Source organism: Lasioglossum baleicum, chromosome 7 (genome assembly GCF_051020765.1).
Source record: "Lasioglossum baleicum chromosome 7, iyLasBale1, whole genome shotgun sequence".
In the NCBI taxonomy this organism is placed as follows: Eukaryota; Metazoa; Arthropoda; class Insecta; order Hymenoptera; family Halictidae; genus Lasioglossum; species Lasioglossum baleicum.
In genome coordinates this window covers 6,758,304-6,777,748 of record NC_134935.1, presented here as the reverse complement: position 1 = coordinate 6,777,748, position 19,445 = coordinate 6,758,304, and the positions used below count along the sequence as shown (strand labels likewise).

The following is a 19,445-nucleotide window of genomic DNA, read 5'->3' as shown; positions in this document are numbered from 1 at the left end:
GTTCTAGCAGAGAGTGCTACAACAGTAGTTCGAAATTTTAGATCTTTTAGAGCAGTTAGGGCTGAGATAGCTCTATTTATAGTCTACAAATGACGACCACGACTCACCTAGGGCTTTCAGCAGAGGCCCAAAGAAGGAGCTCTGGAAAATCTGCTGTCTTCAATGTTCAATGATTTAAATTTCATTAGTGTTGAATTTCCTCTGTATAACAACCCGGTGAAAATTAATATACAATTTTATGTTGCTGATTTGTTACACTTTGGAGACGTTGGTAATAGTTTGAATAGTGACAAAGAGGTGATCGACAACTTCGGAAGAGATGATTGAAGTGGCAACATTTTTTGGAAGAAAACTTTACGTTCACTTTTCCGCGTGTTTTCTAATGAAAAAATATTTTCAAAGAACTTGAAAAAGTGAAAGTAGATGCTCCACTCTTCAATATTCGCCCAAGTTACTCGGATTTATGCTTTTCAAGTCCAACGGTTTCGAAACTTTTCAGCCGAAGATGTAACGATGCCTTAATTGATTTTAAATATGAATCGCAAATCGAATGTACTGTTAATAAATTTATATTTAATTATCTATACATGTTTCTAACGCAGATTTGACATTTTTAATGTAAGACTGAAACTGTTTGTAGCGTGAATTCTTATTATGCGGCAGCAGTAATAAAATCATAAATAAAGGATTAAATGCCATTTATGTCGGAGTATTGCACTGATTTACAATAAATATGTCGAGATGGAATATTCTGTTCGACTGCTCTGAATGCATAAAATCATTATTACATTACCTATCTCGACTTCATTAAAGATACAACAAAGTTTATGTAGAAAATTTTTCTTGTATCTCTTAAATCAATTTCTATAGAATAAAATATTGTCTTCGATAGTTTCAAGAGAAACGACTTTCACACAATCTCTGCGAGCACACTGCATTAATAATACAAATTCTTCCATCTCGTTGCATACGCGACTCGCCAATGTAAAGATATGCAGTGTTTCCTTATTCCAACGATATTATTAAATCGTAATCAGCTTTTCTAATCACTTTGAAGCTTCTTAGACCTGGGATGAGTGCAACGAGGAATGCGACGACTAGAAAAACTTGCAAAACAAAGTTGCATAGCAAGATTCCCATCTCCGCCCAATTAAAACATCATCAAGGCCTTCGGGTGCATTAACCTGCACGAGGAAGAAGGAAGTAGTCGCCGCGGTACTCCCACCACGAGATTCATCTAATACGTTGCAAGAACCTCCATTAGCGATAACCGTATAATGGAAAGCAGAGCAATCGCTCTGGTCAATGAAAAGAAAATGAACGGGCCAAATCGAACAAGGTTGCACGCCGCGCGCAGTCCAGGGAACAGGGAAGTGCTCCCAGTTATGCAACCATCATGGCGAGCCCACGCGCCGTTTGAAAAGACGGAGAAATGTTACCTGTACTAGTGAAGGTGCTGAAAAGGTTTTCACGGGATAGTGGGGTTGCGTGTCCCACGTTCCTTCTATATAAACCCGCCACGCGAACAATTCGTCTCGAGTTGATCTTATATTCACGAAGGACTCATATGCGCCTATCAGGGGAACAATGGAGAACCTCGTACGTGAGTCGTGTCGTCGTCAAGCTGATCGAAACGGAAGGGTTGAACCATACAGGTCCTAAAGTTCGCAAAGAAATGTTTAGTCAACGCCGGTTTGCACATTAGTCCTGCAGAAAGATCAGATTAACAACTTTGTCGTGTGCTACCAGTAGACTGCTAGCCTTTACGCAAAATTGGTCGAAAACAGGAATTCGAGAAACACGTATTTTTCTTTTGAAAACAGTGTTGCAAAATTCAGACCAGCAGACTGCGAGCTTTTACGCAAAATCGGTCGAAAACAGGAATTCAGAGAAAACGTATTTTTCTTTTGAAAACAGTGTTACAAAATTCGGACCAGTAGACTGCGAGCCTTTACGCAAAATCGGTTGAAAACAGGAATTCAGAAAAAACGTATTTTTCTTTTGAAAACAGTGTTACAAACTTTAGACCAGTAAACTGCGAGCTTATATGCAAAATCGGTTGAAAACAGAAATTCAGTAAAAAACGTATTTTTCTTTTGAAAATAGTGTAACGAAATTGAGAAGTTTCTCGAACAGGATAACTTTCGGTTATCGGTTTCAGGACAGAAATTTTACTCAGAGTGTTTCAGCTTACGTTGAGTCAGACATCGAATTACAGCCTTCCATTTTTGATCAGCAAATTCGGTTGACGATGGACATTTTGTTAAACCGACCGTTCTGCTTGTAAGATCCTAGTTCTGATGGTGGCCGGTTCCTGTTTGGCTGGCGAACTAGAGTTGGGAGGTCATGGAGGTCTGACGTTAGGCGAAATTGACGTGGGTCACGGTAGCCACGGTGGCTTCGACTGGGGCGATATCGGTCTGGCCAGTTTAAAATTGTTGAGTTATTATGATCGCATGCACGAATCTCTAGTAACTATAGTACTTTGTCATTGCCAGGAGGAGATTACCACTCTGAGATCGAGTTAGGTCATGGAGGTGGTTACGGCGGTGGAGGTGGTTACGGCCATGGAGGTGGAGGTGGTTACGGCCATGGAGGTGGAGGCGGACATTACATACCCGTTGTCAAATCCATTGGTGTGTAACTTTAACCGACAAACATACCGTTTCCTTCTAGAGTTATGCATAAAAATCTGATAGAAGTCTTCTCAAATCTTTTACTACTTGATTTATAGTTTTACACTGTACAGCATTTTTGCTACTCCTTTACAAAGGACGTTTACAATTTTACATGATGTCGTCACGTTGAAACAGGAGTGCCAGTGCTGAAGAAGTATGCATTGGCCATTCCGAGTCTACAGATTCAGCAAGTCCCGCAGAGCTACCCTGTTCCAATGATCGTGCAGAAGCCGGTCCCGTACACGGTGCATAATTCAAGCTTGATTACTTTATCGCGACACATTGATTACTTTATATATCCAACGATTTCTATTTACCGTAGGTGGAGAAACAGGTGTTCACGAAGGTGGAGAAGAAGGTGCCCACGCCGGTCGAGAAGATCATCCCGGTGAAGGTCGAGAAGCCAGTTCCGTTCCACGTGGTGAAACACATTCCCGTTCCGGTGGTGAAGCACATCCCGATCAAGATCCCCGTGTACAAAACCATAGTTCACAGTCACAAGAAACATTAACCGTGCCGACATTTCGTTGATCGTTACCTGTTCCCGAGAAATTGTTACGCGTCGACTCCGTGAGTTCCTAGACCAACGTTGCTTGTTAATAAATCTGGTTATTGATTTTTCGAAAGAAAGGCTCTGCTTGCTTCCCATTTCTTCCTTGAATAGAGAGAACGTTACTAATTCATCTGACAGCATCGTATACTGTATTCCGACCCGCTGAAACGGGCCTATTAATTATACAGGGTGTCCCAAAAATGTGCTTCCTTGAAAGTTGAAAGAGATGATTCCTGAGGTTGGTTGAAGTAGCTTTTACGAAGAATGTCGTAGAAGAGAAAAGAAAATTTATATTTTTTGTAAGGCTACATTTGTGTTAATGATCGAACATGTTTGTTAAACTTTGTTTGAAATTTTCATCGCGAGTTTGACTCGTTAAAATACGACAAGGGGTGAATGATATTGCTTCCGTGGAAGTATCGAGAAAAACGTTCTCGGATAGAGAATCGAAGGGAACCTCCAGTTTTGATATCGCGTTTACGTGACAATTTTCGGGACATCCTATCACCGCAATGACGGCCGGAAGAAAAGAGAACGTCCCGGTGGCGAAAGCAATCAATCGGGACTGCTTTCCTGTGTCGTTGACCCGCGAGAATTCGGCTTCGAGGATATGTGCTGACGGCGGTGGCTGTAAAACAGTGTATTAACGTGGGAAAGGGAGAATGTCGCTGTCGTTTGCGAAACTTTTTTACGAGTAGAAGGTAAAATAGCCTGGAGGATTGTCGAGACGGTGCTCCCTACGTAAAAGAACCAACAGGAAGCCGAATGATGAAATCGAAGTTCAAAGTCGACTTTCACTTGCGGTTTTCCGATCAATGGTCCCGAAACCGGAAGGTAACGCACCAGCGGCGTTCGATCGAGGCGAACGCGGGCGCATCGTTAACCCTCTTGCTCATAACCGAAAAATTTCACGCTGTTCCGTGACCCATTAGACTCCTCGGGTACCCACCCACCAATCGCCATTACTTAAAATGTTTTACCTGATCTCACTTTTCCTTTTTGCCTGAAACAACTGTGCATGTTGTATTCATTGAAAAAAAAACAAATATTCTTTACATTAGATGTGCTTTTTTAGAATTAGATGAAACGACTTGACTTTTTCCAGCAATTTTGAGAAATAGTTATGTGCTCATAATCATGAAAGTGGCCTGAGTAAAAATTTAAAACAAATGATTTTATCAGTTACTTCACATCTCATCATTTTTAAGCTAAATTAATTGAATGTAATTTTTACGATATTCTCAAAATTACATGGAACTCATTCAGTGTCAAATACAGCAAGGAGCATAACTGATTCCACACACTTTAAATCAGAACAAATTTTTTATGAATGGACCAAACGACTTCAATTTCTCTGTAAGACTAGAAGAATTAGTTTAGTACATGATGTGTAAAAAATATGTTGAAAAAATGCATTTGGACGGAATTGTAAAAAGCAATAGTAAAAATCGATTTTTACAACTTTTTCAGCTGGGCCAATAACGAAATTTCGAAAGATGTGTCTGGTCAAGTGGTATAAATTATATACGCTCTGAAAATTTCATTGAAATTAGTTAATTGGATTGCGAATTATAAACGATCAAAGGTGGTCAATGAAATTTCCAGAGCGTATATAATTTATACAAGTTGACCAAACACATTTTTTAAATTTTCTTTATTGGCCCAGCTAAAAAAGTCGTAAAAATCAATTTTTACTATTGTTTTTCACAATTCCGACCAGTTGCATTTTTTCAACTTATTTATTAGACTAAACTAATTCTTCTAGTCTTACAGAGAAATTGAAGTCGTTTGGTCTATTCATATAAAAGTTATTCTGATTTAAAGTGTGTGGAATCAGTTATGCTCCTTACTTTATCTCATAATTATGGGTAAAAATCAGTGTCTCATGTACAGACCTCAAAGAAAGAAACAAAAAGAAACGCACTCGATGTATTCCGAGTAAAACGAACTTAATTGTATTAAACCTAATGACCTACAATTTTTGTTTAATTCGTGTAGCCTATAAGTTCCGCAGTTACGTATCATGACCGAGCGTTGCGCGCAGTAATGATAATCTCCAGCTAAGAATTAATTACATATCTTTACGTATGTATTACGTATTTTTGTTCCTTATGATACGTAAACTCTAATGTTATTATTTGGATTGTTCGCCTAATTATCTCCGTCGAAATGACATTTCCTGTCAGATCGTACGATAGCATTCTTATTAAGAACTTGCTCCGATTCGAGATACGTACGCGCGGATAACATAGTTCCTCGTTAATGAGATGCGAGCGAAAAACACGGAAACGGACGGGCGTGTACGATGATTATTTCCCGTCGGGAGATATGTTTCTGCATTAGCCGGCATTGTCCCGATCCGCCGTTGCTTCTTCCTCCTTTTACAATCCTGCGATTACTGGAATCAACGGAACCGAGGATCATCTTCGCGCTTCACTTTCGCCGCCGGTTTTTCCGCATTGTGAACTTCATTCTTTCCTCATTCCTTCACGGTTCGATCCCGAGGGGAATGAGGAAGGCCTTGGTCCCGATAAAAGATTAACCCTTTGCACTCGGAGCAATTTTAACTCGAAAATTGAACATCCTTTCCGACCTAGATATTTCCATATTTCCATTCCCTATGATTTTTTAAAATTTTATGAATATGAAATTAATTGATTAAATATCGACATATTTAATAATGTAAACAAAATTTTGAATAATGGTACAGTGTTGCGATAACGTTTTAACGACGACCTCGCAATCAGAGAATCCGGCCTGGACAATAGGAATTTGTTCGAGAACGTAAGATCTTACGTTAAATCTATGATATTACCCCGAAAGAGATGCTCCCTGGCCAGATAAATTTAATTGACCATGCAAACAAGTGCGAGGACTATTCTAACGGTTGGTTTCACGTGCGGCTGTGTTTAGCATCGGTTCTTTGCGATAACGAGCATAATTCAGCGTCGGCTGGGCAGCGTACATGCATGCTTGTACTGGGACGAAAACTCGGGCGAAAGAAATGCGCTCGCCGCAGAAAAAAAGTTCCCGGTGAAAGTAAAATCCAAAGTGGAGCTCGGCTGTCTCTTCGTGCCGTGGCGTTCCGAAGCGAGACGATACGTCTCGATTCCGCATTAAACAATCAAATCACTCTGGCCTCTTAACGACACCTTTCTGTTTTAACCCTAATCGATCGGTTTTAGAATTACCGTGAACCTTGTGAACCGAGACACCGGATCGATGTCGAGAGTTAACGGGGGGTTCTTTTCTTTGCCAGGTTAGCATTGTATAATAAAAACCTGACGGGGCAACGTTCGCGAGGCTGTTTCTACGCCTCTGGGAAATATCCGAATGTTTCTCCAGAGAGTTTCCCGAGGTGAACGAATGATAAAATAAAACCGATGAAACTTCCTGCCTGGAATATCGTGTACTTTCAAATATGTTCGATTCGTGTCCATCGCTATCCAACGCTTTTAATTAAAGTCTGGATCCTTGGATCCATCTGGCAAGGATATAGTCAGAGTCTGAAGATCGACTTGATTTTTATGAGAGATAAAAATTTTTTATCTGAATTGCAAGATACTGGAATGAAATAGAAATTTATTTTCTGTCTGATGAAAGACAACATGATAGATACAAAGATGTGTGTAATCATTAGACAGCGGGTCTTAATGCAAAATAAAAATTACAACAATCTGGAGTGACATACTTTATTTCCTTTCTTAATATGTTCAATAGGTTAAAAATAATGTTACGGTATTTTTACTCATGTAATGTTTTCACCGTTTCAAATTACACCCACTCATTTTTCTCATAAATGCATAAAATCCGCCGTTTACTAATGAACGTTACATACACGTTCTTGGCAAATTCCGATGGTTAAATCTCTCGCAACACGAGCAGTTAAATTTCTACGAATTTAATCGTTGTATAATAGAGCATGATAATTGATGACACTTAGCCATGCCGAGGTTTCTGAATAATTGGACGTTTACGGGTATTAAGATCGGCGAATAAAACGGTGAAAGTAATCGAGTAGTAATTCTCGTACGAGCTGGCCAATCTGTTTCACCTTATCGACTACAATACGGAATCTATTTGTCGGTGATCGAAATTATATGTAATTCCGGTTTTCAAGCTTGAATCAAAGCTTATTGCTGATCTCTGATCTTCGATTAGACACTATACACGTTTCCAGTTACAGATTTATGATGATGTAGGACGGCGTGGGATGAAAGTAAATCTTCCACAAGAGAACTATTCTTGTTTTAAGTGGTATCGTTTCAATTTTTCAGAAATATCATAATGGCCAAACTAGTCATTATTTTAATACAATTTATGGTGCAATGAAAATACACATTTCCAACAAATATAAATAAAACACGTTCATGTGAAGAAAAACTGATCATTACTATATACTGCTGTAAATAAACAACTAATCCTGTTACCAATCAGAATTAGAAAGGTCCTTCACTTCTCTTTTTTTTTTAGCTATTTCGTCGTAATAAAACATATTCCTTTCATGCCACCTCTCACCAGTCAAAATCTCCGAACAAAGCTTAAAGATACTGTTACTTTCGAAATTATCGTGAAACATGTTTTTAGATTAGATTCCTTGGAAGGATTAAATTCCTTAACAGCTGCTGCTCGGATAGGAGACCGAAAAAACTAATTTCTGAGAATTTTCTTAAAAAGTGAACGACCTTTTCAAAACCATTGGATGTCGTATTTAGAACCATGATATCTATTAATGTATTTATTAACTAGACAGTTAAAAGACAATCCACAACTTTGTAATCGACAAATATTATATAGGGTAACTGCACCAGTGAATGAACATTTAAGAAATTGTTCAGGAAGATTTTAAAAAAATATGTGAATTAAAGGAATCTCATATATGCCAAATGGCTCCCTATACTTCATTTATCAAAAATAAATGAACACAAATAAAATGAAATTATTATTATTTTTGTTTATTAAACGTTAAATAAAAAATATTAAAAATACCAGTCAATGAACACTATATTCTACTATATTCTTTCTATTGTACCAATAGGAATACAGCTACGAAAAAGAGTCATATATTCAATTGGCCCAAGAGTCATTATCGCTAGTATGCCGTGCGGCTTAAAATTTGTTGAAATACACAAAAGCGTTCACTTACTGGTGCCCGTTTATTCACTGGTGCAGTTACCTTGTAAAAAAAAGATTACAAGTTATTCTCAACAACAAACTCTCTAAAACAGAAGACCGAGAGACTAACTTTCGTTCAATAAAGAACAATTTTCGTCCTGGTTTCATAAACGCAGCTCGTGCACCGAAGGGTTAAACCCGAAAACAACTTCGAAGAAAGCGGCCAGGTCTTCGCGAGAGAAATTCCCAAAAACTTTTTTTGGTCCTGCCGGCAGAGTATAGCCTTTTAAAGCGAACGAACAGGCATAAAGATTGAAGACCCGCTTTCACCTGATCAAAGGTGCCGGGTTGTGACCCAGCAGCATTCTGTCCGCTCCGAATCGGGAACAATGGGAGTCGTGGGTGTCCAATTGAACTCTGATCGCCGATGGACCTGTGCAGCCGTAAAAGTCCTATTCGTCCAATTTGTTAGGGAATCGTGGAGGGTCTAGGCTGCATCGGGGCCGAATGATCACCTGACAAGGTAGCGTGTCACGCGTCGCGTGCCGGTAGAGAGGCGGCTGGGAAGTCACAATAAACAGGCAAATAAACCGGGACGTTAAGTTAACGAGACCGATCGAGCACCCTCCAACGTTTGCGTCGTCGTCGACGTCGTGAGGGTTTATTCGCCGCCGTTGGTCCGGTTGAGGGAGTTTAATAAGGTGGGTCGCGAACTGTCTGTATTTCCGTTTGATGGAAATGTTGTCCGTGTATATCGAGCGGCGGAAGTCCGCGCAGAGAGACCGCTCGCCCTTGCAAACCGTACCGAAATCCGAGACAAACTTTCCACCGTGAAATGATAGCCCACGGTTGCACGGTCTCCCATCCGGAGATATTACCATATTACATACTATCCGCGTTCGCAGTTGCCATTAACTTCTGATCTCTCTCATCTCCGGGCATCTGGGATTAATATATACGCCAGCGGACAACCAAATTGCGTCGCGACGCCACACCCGCGTCGCGCCCGGAGATGCGCGGCCGAATAATTAAACTCGAGGATAGCCGACCAGCGTCGAATTAGAATTAGTGTTATTTCTTGTTTATTCATTGAATTCCTAGTTCCTAGTCCCGTTTAGGGCCCGCAATCCCGCGGGATTAAGGATTTAGTTCTTCAATCTAATATATATTTAATAAAGCAACGTTAATTAAAACTTGCCTCAACTTGTGGTTTCGCATCCCATATATTAATAAGAAGCGCTGTATTAATGTAAGTTCCACCGAACCATGTAACGTGCCATCATGCAACCGGATACATAGTAAGTGATTTCGCATGGCGTGATACAGATCGACCTTGACGGGAATTCTTTGTCGGTGCCAATTTACGAACGACGATAAAGTCGACTAAAATTGATCTGCGCTACTATAGCTTGAACGGCTTTAAAGTTTGGAAATGTGGTTCCTCTAACTTGCAATTTAGTTGTGTTCAGTGCTCTAACTTCTGTAATTACATTTCCATTAAATGCATATTAATCACGTCGGGTGCATGTATTTAATTCTTACACTTGCAAACAAACAATTGGAACCCGAGGGAAATATTTCCAGTATTGTTATAAATCGTCGTTCGCAAATGTTGATTTCGTTTGTCAAGAAATCAATTCCCGAATCATATCGCGTGTAAAAGCGACGGAATAAATCCATTTGAAATGTTGCATAGATTAAATTGCGGCAGAACTATTTTCCCGCAATATTCGCACGAATTCCGCGGTAGTTGGAAAACAGAAAAGACGGAAGATCTGCTAGGCGAACAGAAGGAATCTATTTGCGTTGATGGACAGTTGCCGCGTGGAATTGGAGATTTCATTTGTGCTTGAATCACCGTCTTCCTCGGCTCTTCAAACCTCTCATGAATATTAAAACGAAGTTAGAGTAAGTGCTACGAGTACGCTCTCTTCGGATAATCTGACGGCTCGCGAAGAAACCGCAGCCGTTTATACTTCCCGTTTCATTAAAAAATCTCGACGGGAGATCTCGAAGAAACGATTTTATCGGGGACACGCCCAATCAATGCCGAAAAAAGCTGACGGTATACAGCAGAGAACGTACGCTTTCTGATCTTGTCTACGGATTCCCAGCACCGTTGCCGGGCTAAAGCAGCCCGAAATCCGCTTTTACAGGAACAAAGATCGCCGTAGCCGATCGCTTTTTCGCGAGAAGTCCTTTCACGAAGCGAACGCGTTCGGACTTTCATTCCATCGCTCCGAAAAATTTGATCCGCTTTGAGTGTCTTTACCGAGAGCGTTCTTCACCTTCACTTCCGGTAAGCCTGAGATTTGCACACACTCACGAACACGCGCAGGTGTCGGTTTGCTACGCCCTCGCTCGAAAAAGATATCGACTTCTTGGTCGGTATTTCTCGTTCCATCAAACCGAATGTTCCGATCGAATTTCGTAATGCGTCGCTGGTCACGATCGAGTAGAGATCGACGATCTACATTTTCCGGCGCCGGCGAAAAAACTCCGGTCGCTCATAACTGCGTCCAGACATTCACTTCCGGTAAATGTAGCAGCAATGTAAATTTGCGGTTGCAACTTGTGGTGGTTTTGATCTTCCGCTTTGCCGGTGACTTCGCGAGATCTGGCTGCTCGGCGTTGCACGTGCTTCATTCTCGTGGCCGCAAGGTCGGTTCGCTTTGAATCAACGTGATTAATAAACTGCGAACACTTTCCCGTATTCGTCGGCGAGCCAGAGAACTCATGTCCATTCGTTGCCGCATCTGAAAACGATATTATCGCTCAGTGGTCTTTATCGGATCCTTTCGAAGTAATTAGAAGAAAAATGTTTCGTAGTCAATTGTACAATTGCGAATTTTTATGCAAAAAATGAATTGCTGTACCATTATTCAAGATATTCTTTACATTATTAAATATGTTGTTATCTAATCTATAGACTGCGGTTGTTCACCCAATTTTCAATGTTTGCAGGCAAATCTTAAGAAAGTGGAATCACGTGAAATGTTATTTTCAGTGGTAGTAGACACTGTGTAGTTCTGAAATAAATAAAAATCGTACTAAATCCTGTGGAATTTTATATTTCACCATTTTCTGAAAATTTTCATAAGCCATAAATGCATAAACATCCGCACACTGAGAAAAAAATCCTGTCGAAACAAAAAAAATATATGTTGATTCAATAAGATGTACTATTGAATAGTGCCAATATCATATGAACTTATTTTAATATTTAATACTATTGAATTTCAATAGCAAAACTCATTTCCGCCAATCATATAAGCGAATAGCTTGACCATCAATGTTTTCAAAAAAATAAGATATTGCCTCAAACCAATTCCAGTATAAATCAATACATTTCTCAAATTTTTTTATCAACATATCTGATTGAAGGAAAAAGAGAAATATTACGAATAATAATGTACGGTATTGAATCGAATAATATTTTCAATCATTTCATGATAGACAATTCAAATACATCACGATTTGCTGTTCATGCGATTTGATATTCATCGAAGTAAAATTACAATAACACGCGTGTTATTGAAGTAACTACTTTTTTTTCTCAGTGCAGTCTACTAATCAATTACTAGACATTTAAGTATTGTATGAGGTACATAAGTATATCTTATATTCTCTGTCGGATTGTTTGGCGCAATAATCACTAGAACGATTGGTAGACTGCAATTTTGTATACAAAATAAACATTATCTGTATCAACCCTAAGCACTCGAGTGCTGACATAATCATGAAAGTGGTCTAAGTAATAGACGAAACATACGAAAATACGAGATACACGAAAAACAGGTTTCCAGCCCGCTGTGCACCGGTCGGAAGTGCCTCGCAAGGACGATTTTTTTCCGCGTCGAGTTATCCATAATCAACCGTAATCATGTAACATAGTTGACCCGATCGCGTCAGGCTATTCTCTCCGCGGCGCGGCGTTGATCAGAAAGCGTTCGGTGGATCGGAACACGTTACTCTAACGACGGGACACTTCCATACGTCGTGTGCTTCCCGTGTCCACGATCGCGCGTAATCCTGACTTCCGGTGTGCCGGGTGCCGGTGCGGTTCAACGAACCGCGTGAAAAATGAAACGGGAACCTTTCATATTCATCGGCGTCGCATATAGTTCGGCTGTAGGTTGGTGGGTGGCGAGACCCGATTCATTATATCCTGGAAAGGGTCGAGAGTCTAGCGGAAGGAATCAGTGAAAGGTGGTGGAATCGATGTTAGTATATAAGCTCCCGCTCCAGAACCGCAGACATTCAACGCTCGATCCTTTCTGTGCACACAATTCAGAGACACACCCACAATCCGATAAACCTGCAGCCATGAACCAAATCGTAAGAACCGCGTCCAAACAGTCGCATGTCGCAGGAAAAGTCGGGTGCCGAACCGGTCGGTGTGTTCCGGGATCCAGTGTCAATTTATCAGAAAATTGAATCTAAACGCTCGGACACTGGCGTGTTCTCGACGCCTCTGCTACCCTCCTGTTCGCTTTTGTATTATTTTTTTTTCGCTCTGCTGTTTCGCGAACGACTGAAAGGCTTGATAGAGAAACGAAGGATAGTGATTTACGGGTAACCATTTATCAGTCGAGCGGATGATTAACGATCGAATGTTTACAGATTGCTTTTGTTGGTCTCGCGGTGCTCGTAGGCGTAGCTTCCGCGAGCCATCTGGACGAGGACCACGGACACTCGACCTACGAGGAAAAATCGCAGCCTGTGGAGATACCGATCTATAAGAAATATGGTGAACATTTTCAATCATCCATCCGCACGATCCGACGCAAATTACGTATACCGAAATACTGACCAGAAGTGTGATCTGACATTTTCAGCGATACCGATACCCCATCCGGTGCCGGTCCAGGTACCCCAGAAAATCGAGATTCCGATTCCTCAACCGCAGAGCGTCCCCATCGAGATTCCTCAGCCGTATCCGGTCGAGGTGATCAAACATGTCGAGATCCCCGTGGAAAAACCCGAACCTGTCGTCGTCGAGAAACACGTAAGTACTCCGACTCTGTGCACACTTTCAGCCGTAGAATCGCTCGGATTCCACGATCATTTATGATCGTAAACGATTGTTCTAACGAGCGATGATTACGTTTCACGCAGGTGCCGTTCGTCGTGGAGAAGCCGTACCCGGTCTACGTTGAGAAGAAGTTCCCCATACCGGTCGCGAAGCCGTACCCGGTTCACGTACCGATCTACAAACACGTGTTCCATTACACCTCGAAGGGCAAAGGATGGCATTAAACTCTCTTCAGCGACGAGAACGCGTCGGACATCCAGCAACAGTTCCTTCACCTGGGAACGAGAATTATTTAATTATCGAACGATCACCGATGATCACCGTCGATCGTTGCCAATGATGTTGTTACTTTTTATACAATCGTTAAGTTTTTACGTACCTAGATGATCGCGTTCTGTTTGTTTTGTTAATAAATGGTTTGCAAAAAAAAAGAAATGAAAACAAGTGAAACAGGAAGAGAACTGAGGGAACGGGTTGTTTAATGAATCACCGCGCAGATCGTTGCGAGCGGATAAACGTGCTCGCGTGCGTGCGACGCGCGCGCGAATAATTCAATTAGAGGATCACGGAAGATAATCCCGACGGGTAGAACCGGGTGTTTGATCGAGATCCTCTTCCTGCTCGTTGTCGGGACAATAGGGAAGCTCGTAACCTTTCCTCTCCGCTTCCTCGTCATCCGGACCGAGCTGGACAGAAACCAGCTACCGGACCCGCCATTCCGATCCCGATCTTGGCTCGCCATAATGAGCGCAAGACAGCCGAGTCAGCGTTCCTGCATCGGAACCACTTTTACTCGGGATACACTTTCACTGTTCCGCTCGCCGATACGTACGCCGCGTCGTATACGATTCAAATCTTCCGAGAGAACTTCTCTCCTACGACCACACCCCTCTCTACGTCTCGCTGCACCTTCCTCCCCGGTGACGTTCTAACGCGAACACAATTGCAGAAATCTCTGTGCACAGGGTGTCCCATTTGAAGCGACGCACAGTGGGCCAGATCGACGCGCTAGCTGTTCATGAGATAAAATATCCAAGTCCTCATATCGATTTTTAACGAATTTTTAACGAAAACGATAATATTCACTAAAGTTATTAAAAATTCTCGTTACAAAAAGCGTTCAAAGATCAAACTTTTTCAGATACGATTTATCACCGAAAAAATTCCTTTTCTTCATAACGATGTCCTGGAAAATCTACTGAAGATTAAGTGTCCAATTTTTGTTTATACGAAGAATGTATATCTATGTTGAGAACGCACCAGGAACTAAACATTAATGTTTATAATTTGTTATAAAAAGAATACTTAGTCAACTAAGGAAAATCGTCAAAATTTTTCACCTTTGACAAGAGATGCTCTAATAAAGTGGAACATTTTCAGCAACGTCTCCTCTAAAAGATCCTGTAAAGTTCGCGTCCATACTCATCCATATTTGGAAATTATGATGGTTTAAAGCGTCACGTGACACGCAATTCCGCGGCGAGTCGCGTTGCACGAGACGCATTGACGACCACTCAGCGGCTGTTAAGAATGTAAAGACTTAACCCAGACATATCTTATGAATTTTTTAGATTATACGACCATTGATAAACATTCGAACTTCTTGCTAGCTTAGTTGGATCATTTGTATTTGAGAGATTATAGTAACAGCATCGTAGTATAGCATCACAGCAATTTTTCCATATTGAAGACCTGTATTTTACCTTTGTTAAAAGGAATTATAGTATAGATTTTTGTTTATTAATAGATGAATAGCGTTATAAGCAGATAATCCGTATGATCAATTGAATATATAGTCGGTAACTTTGTAAAATATAATACTTAATTTTGTTTGAATTTTTGTAATTCTTTAAATAAGCACATTTTTGTTATTTCATTAAATGTAATAAACTTCATTCATTCAATAATTATGGATTACTCTTGTTTGGATGCCTGAATAGCCAGTTTTCAATTATTCTTCATTATTCACACGATTTTTCAGACATTTTCGGTGGTGTGACAAAAAAATGTTTCCTACAAAAAGTAATCAGTACAGAGTCTCCTACAAATCTCAATACAAAAATTTAACCACATATGGTTCAACATACCTCATAACCTCAATATAGACGAGGTATACAGGGTGGTCCACACAAATGGAACTACCTAACGTCTCCTTTATTTTTGATGACATAACAAGTGTTTCTAATACAATGTAAATGGTGTCGCAAGGTGAATGGTTTGCAATTGTTATTTTTTTCTCAAGGTTTTTTTCCAGAGTTTCGTGGTCATCGATATTCTTTTTATTGTACATGTGTTTTTTTCCTTACATATTCTAGTTCATCTAGTTGACAAACACATCACAAATAAAGGAGATATTTGGGTGATTACATTTATTCGAGTGGTTTACCTTAAATGGGACATCCTGTATAAACGTACTGTTGTTGTTGTTCGAGCACTTCACGGCCTCCGGCAACGTATTCGAAAGACCAAATGTGTTTCCACGTGTCTGTCCGGGAGAGAACGGGTGTTCGAAAGTTCGAGTCGCGGCAGGACGATCGATGCAGATTCGGTGTGCCTTGGAAATTCCAGACTCTGAGAGGAAAGGAGAACGAGAAGAAATTATTACGATTTTATGTTGTATAGTTTTATCGATTCTAGATCATGGATCTTCATGGAAGATCTGCGAAAGCAGTGAAACAATGAGTTTAGTAGAATTTGATCTAATTGCACGTTATTTTACAGTTTTATCAAATATAGTCACCGGATCTTTATCAATTGATAATTTGTGAAAAACTTATGAAGACACTAATATAAAATGTTTAATAAAATTGAGTGAAACATAAGTTATTCAAGCACGATTCGTCATAATCATGTTATCCAAGTGTAGCTGTAATTACTGGAAAAGAAAGGAGACTCGTATATTTCGCAAGAAAAAAAGCGTTATAACTCTAATTTCTCTTGTTATTACCGCCGATAGCATCTATGGAAAAAACAATCTCGCCGATTTGTGAAACGTAGGTTATTGTGCTCGTTAATGATTACTTCAATCAGCAGAATCACTCTAACATTGTAACGTTGCATTCTCTCTGCTCATTTTGGATCGTAGAAATGGATGAGTGGTTAGCAATACGACGCTGTAAGAAACGCTACAACGAACGCCTGATAATAAGTTATTTTTATCTATTACTACTACCCATCTTTTTTATCTGCTTTACGTAATATTTTATAATTTAATAAAACACAAATGAACGCCTTAATAATTTAAAATGATAAGCAATGTTCCAGAACATTTCTAGGACTTACAATATCGAATGAAACATGTCAAAATAAATATTCCAAAGATCATACAAATTTATTATGTTTCAGAAGAAAATTAGACAAATTTCATGATTCAGACAGGTTCAGCGCTGGAAAGCTGGACTTCTCGAGGCTCGCGTGTCTGCTGGAGATGGGAACGCCTCGACTTGTAGTCAAACAGGCTGACAGTAATTTACAAATTGCTAAACCGACGAAGTAGACCACGACCAAGCAGCGTCCGCTTCGGTCGATTGATCGCGTGCAGCGTGGATCATTCCGCGTAGTCGATCACCGAAAATATTGATCACATCCTCGGGTAAGGGGTGTCAGCACGGCTAACAAGTCGCGTAATCGCTCAATGAAAGGATAATTGCAACAAACTGTCACGGTTTTCCTTTCCGCGCGCGGTTGTTCGTGAAACAATGTTTCGCTCGCCCTCGGATACGGTGAAAATCGAAAGTGACTGCTGTATTTGGCGTCCGTGGGAGCGGCGCTCGCGAATTTCTTAAATATCTTACCGATATTACGTCGGTCGCCAGCTAATTATTCTCGGCCAACTCGATTCGAATTAATTCGGAAAAACCGGCGAGGATCCAGCGTTCCACCTCGTGGAAACCGCGAGGCGCAAAAACATTTCGGTTCGTTGATCTTCGGCGGATTATGCAGATCTGTTTTGAGAAAGGTGAGGCTTCGCTGTGTGCGTAGTCGTTGTTATATCGAAGCAGAGGATCGCCGGGGCGATCGTGTACGTGTGCAGATTAACACGACGAGCAGAAAGAGTCAACCTAATGAAGAGAAGGGGAGAAAGTGACGTTGGTATATAAACACTTGGCCGTGACTTTGAAAGCATCAAACAGATCGTGGCGAGTTAACACTGCGGGTTCCGCCGACTGGATTCGTTCGAGCGTGATCGTTGGGTTCAACAAAAAAATCATGAGGATCATCGTGAGTTCTCGATAAGCATCTTTCTGCCTTCCACTTGCTGAATTCAATTTTCATTACGTAAAGTTAGCTTACTTGGGAAGGGAATAATTTCAATGTCAAGTTCGATTCTTCGGCAACGGTGATATTAATCCTCTTTCTCGTTACAGATCCTGGCAGTTATGGTGGCAGCCGTGGCTGCTTCCTACGAAGAAGAACATGGCGGCTCCACTTACCATGAGACGTCCAAACCAGTCGAAATACCGATTTACAAAAAATACGCCATACCGATTCCACATCCTGTCCCGGTGCCAGTACCTCAGGAGATCAAGGTACCCATCCCTCAACCTTATCAAGTTGAAGTGCCAGTGCCGCATCCGGTACCAGTGGAAGTTATCAAACATGTGGAGATCCCCGTGGAAAAGCCGGAGCCCTATGTGGTTGAGAAAAAGGTACTAATTTCAAAAATATTTTGTCCTTTCGTACAGAAACATTTTAATTTTTTAAAGATAGAAACCAATCTGGCTTACACCGATCTGAACTCACATCATGTAAGACTCACTCTTTAAATTCCTGCATTTAAAATATATCTTGATTCAACATCGAGGTCACAAACATCTTTATAAATATGATCTTCCTATAGATATAATGCTGTTATCCCTAAGATAATTTTTCTAATCATTTTTATTAAAATTTCATTTATTTTACATTAATTTGAGGTTATAAAATTTAAAGTTTATTAAATTTCAATATCACCCCAATAAAATAATTAATAAAACCATGTAACTATATATATTATAAAGTTATTAATTTTATATAAATTATAAAATTATATGGGATCTTATCGTCCCCTAAAAAGGTCATTGTAATACGTGCAATTCGTAATCCGTATATGCTAGTCGAATTTCAATCGTGCTGCGAGATACTGTTTTAACAAGCATGATTATTAGACAGCGGATTTTATGCATCTATAACAAAAATTGATAGGTGTAATTTAAGATCCACTGGCTAATTATTATGGGCAGATAAAAAAGTGCATGGAGATTTACAAAAAATTCTATTAGAAGTTTTGTTGCATTCGAACACAAATCTTAAACTTTTTTCAAGATTTGTCTCGAGTCTCTAAAAGTGCAACAAAAAAATCCATAAATGATGCAAGCACTTCGAGAAAGAAACTGGTGTGCATTTGACAGACAAATTAGGGAACACTTTGACATATTGACTGACGCTCTGCCTGTAAAAGACTCGCAGACACGGAACTTATTTCATAACACAAAAACAGAAGACTAGATTTATTTTTCTTATACAAAGAAGTGACAGTCAAAGCGTTGAACCATTGACACGACGAACATTGTGACGCACTTTTCCTATGGATACTCGAACGACACAGTTTTTTTAGCCTGGTGTTAACAGTAGTCTACGTGGTACTCGCTGGAGTATCGCATTCCCGTGAAATGGTACACTCGTGCAACTCTGTTCGCATAAAATTTCGGATCGCGTTACGCAGAGCCTCGTTACGCAGCATTATGAAAATTCGAGTGCGACGTTGAAATTGACGATTGTTTCGCAGGTGCCGTACGTTGTGGAGAAACCGTACGCGGTGACGGTGGAAAAACACTACCCGGTACCCATCCCGAAACCGTACCCGGTCCACGTACCCGTCTACAAGCACGTATTCCATCACCAAAGCAAGGGCCACGGCTGGAAGCACTGATCAACGTTCAGCCCGCAACACCAAACACGAAGACGTCTAGCCAAAAAATCTACGTTAGAAAGAAACGGCCGTTTCTTTGCGTTGTACATAGCCCGTTGTTTTATACTTAATGTATTGTTGTTTAAATAAATCGTTTCTGTTTACCTGTCTGTG

At 40.4% G+C, this 19,445-nt stretch overlaps 3 protein-coding genes and 1 long non-coding RNA gene across 4 annotated transcripts; 3 read left to right on the top strand and 1 right to left on the bottom strand.

Moving 5' to 3' along the window:
* The first annotated feature begins 1,438 nt into the window (after positions 1–1,438).
* Positions 1,439–3,308, top strand: LOC143210464 (uncharacterized). The gene is made up of 5 exons (XM_076427357.1): positions 1,439–1,599; positions 2,289–2,418; positions 2,499–2,636; positions 2,814–2,923; positions 3,001–3,308. The coding sequence occupies exons 1-5, from the start codon at positions 1,588–1,590 to the stop codon at positions 3,187–3,189; spliced, it is 579 nt and encodes a 192-aa protein (XP_076283472.1). The 5' UTR covers positions 1,439–1,587; the 3' UTR covers positions 3,190–3,308.
* Positions 3,309–11,982: 8,674 nt separating this feature from the next.
* Positions 11,983–16,702, bottom strand: LOC143210713 (uncharacterized). The gene is made up of 3 exons (XR_013009320.1): positions 15,768–16,702; positions 15,469–15,701; positions 11,983–15,394 (listed from the first exon to the last, which is right to left on the bottom strand). It is a non-coding gene; the product is annotated as an uncharacterized LOC143210713 (long non-coding RNA).
* LOC143210709 (uncharacterized) lies at positions 12,524–13,842 on the top strand. The gene is made up of 4 exons (XM_076427831.1): positions 12,524–12,684; positions 12,970–13,096; positions 13,185–13,354; positions 13,465–13,842. Exons 1-4 carry the CDS (start codon positions 12,568–12,570, stop codon positions 13,603–13,605), a joined length of 555 nt encoding a protein of 184 aa, XP_076283946.1. The 5' UTR covers positions 12,524–12,567; the 3' UTR covers positions 13,606–13,842.
* A 758-nt stretch (positions 16,703–17,460) lies between the features above and the next one.
* Positions 17,461–19,435, top strand: LOC143210710 (uncharacterized). The gene is made up of 3 exons (XM_076427832.1): positions 17,461–17,602; positions 17,749–18,030; positions 19,149–19,435. Exons 1-3 carry the CDS (start codon positions 17,591–17,593, stop codon positions 19,290–19,292), a joined length of 438 nt encoding a protein of 145 aa, XP_076283947.1. The 5' UTR covers positions 17,461–17,590; the 3' UTR covers positions 19,293–19,435.
* Positions 19,436–19,445: the final 10 nt, after the last annotated feature.

What these genes read in the sequence shown, in the direction of transcription:
- LOC143210464 (XM_076427357.1), top strand. An exon ending in CTTCGACTGGGGCGATATCG is followed by an intron (nt 2,419 to 2,498) that starts GTCTGGCCAGTT and finishes TGTCATTGCCAG; the next exon opens with GAGGAGATTACCACTCTGAG. An exon ending in ACCCGTTGTCAAATCCATTG is followed by an intron (nt 2,637 to 2,813) that starts GTGTGTAACTTT and finishes ACGTTGAAACAG; the next exon opens with GAGTGCCAGTGCTGAAGAAG.
- LOC143210709 (XM_076427831.1), top strand. Translation starts at nt 12,568, where the DNA reads ATGTTAGTATATAAGCTCCCGCTCCAGAACCGCAGACATTCAACGCTC. An exon ending in ACCGATCTATAAGAAATATG is followed by an intron (nt 13,097 to 13,184) that starts GTGAACATTTTC and finishes TGACATTTTCAG; the next exon opens with CGATACCGATACCCCATCCG. An exon ending in CTGTCGTCGTCGAGAAACAC is followed by an intron (nt 13,355 to 13,464) that starts GTAAGTACTCCG and finishes CGTTTCACGCAG; the next exon opens with GTGCCGTTCGTCGTGGAGAA.
- LOC143210710 (XM_076427832.1), top strand. An exon ending in CCTATGTGGTTGAGAAAAAG is followed by an intron (nt 18,031 to 19,148) that starts GTACTAATTTCA and finishes ATTGTTTCGCAG; the next exon opens with GTGCCGTACGTTGTGGAGAA.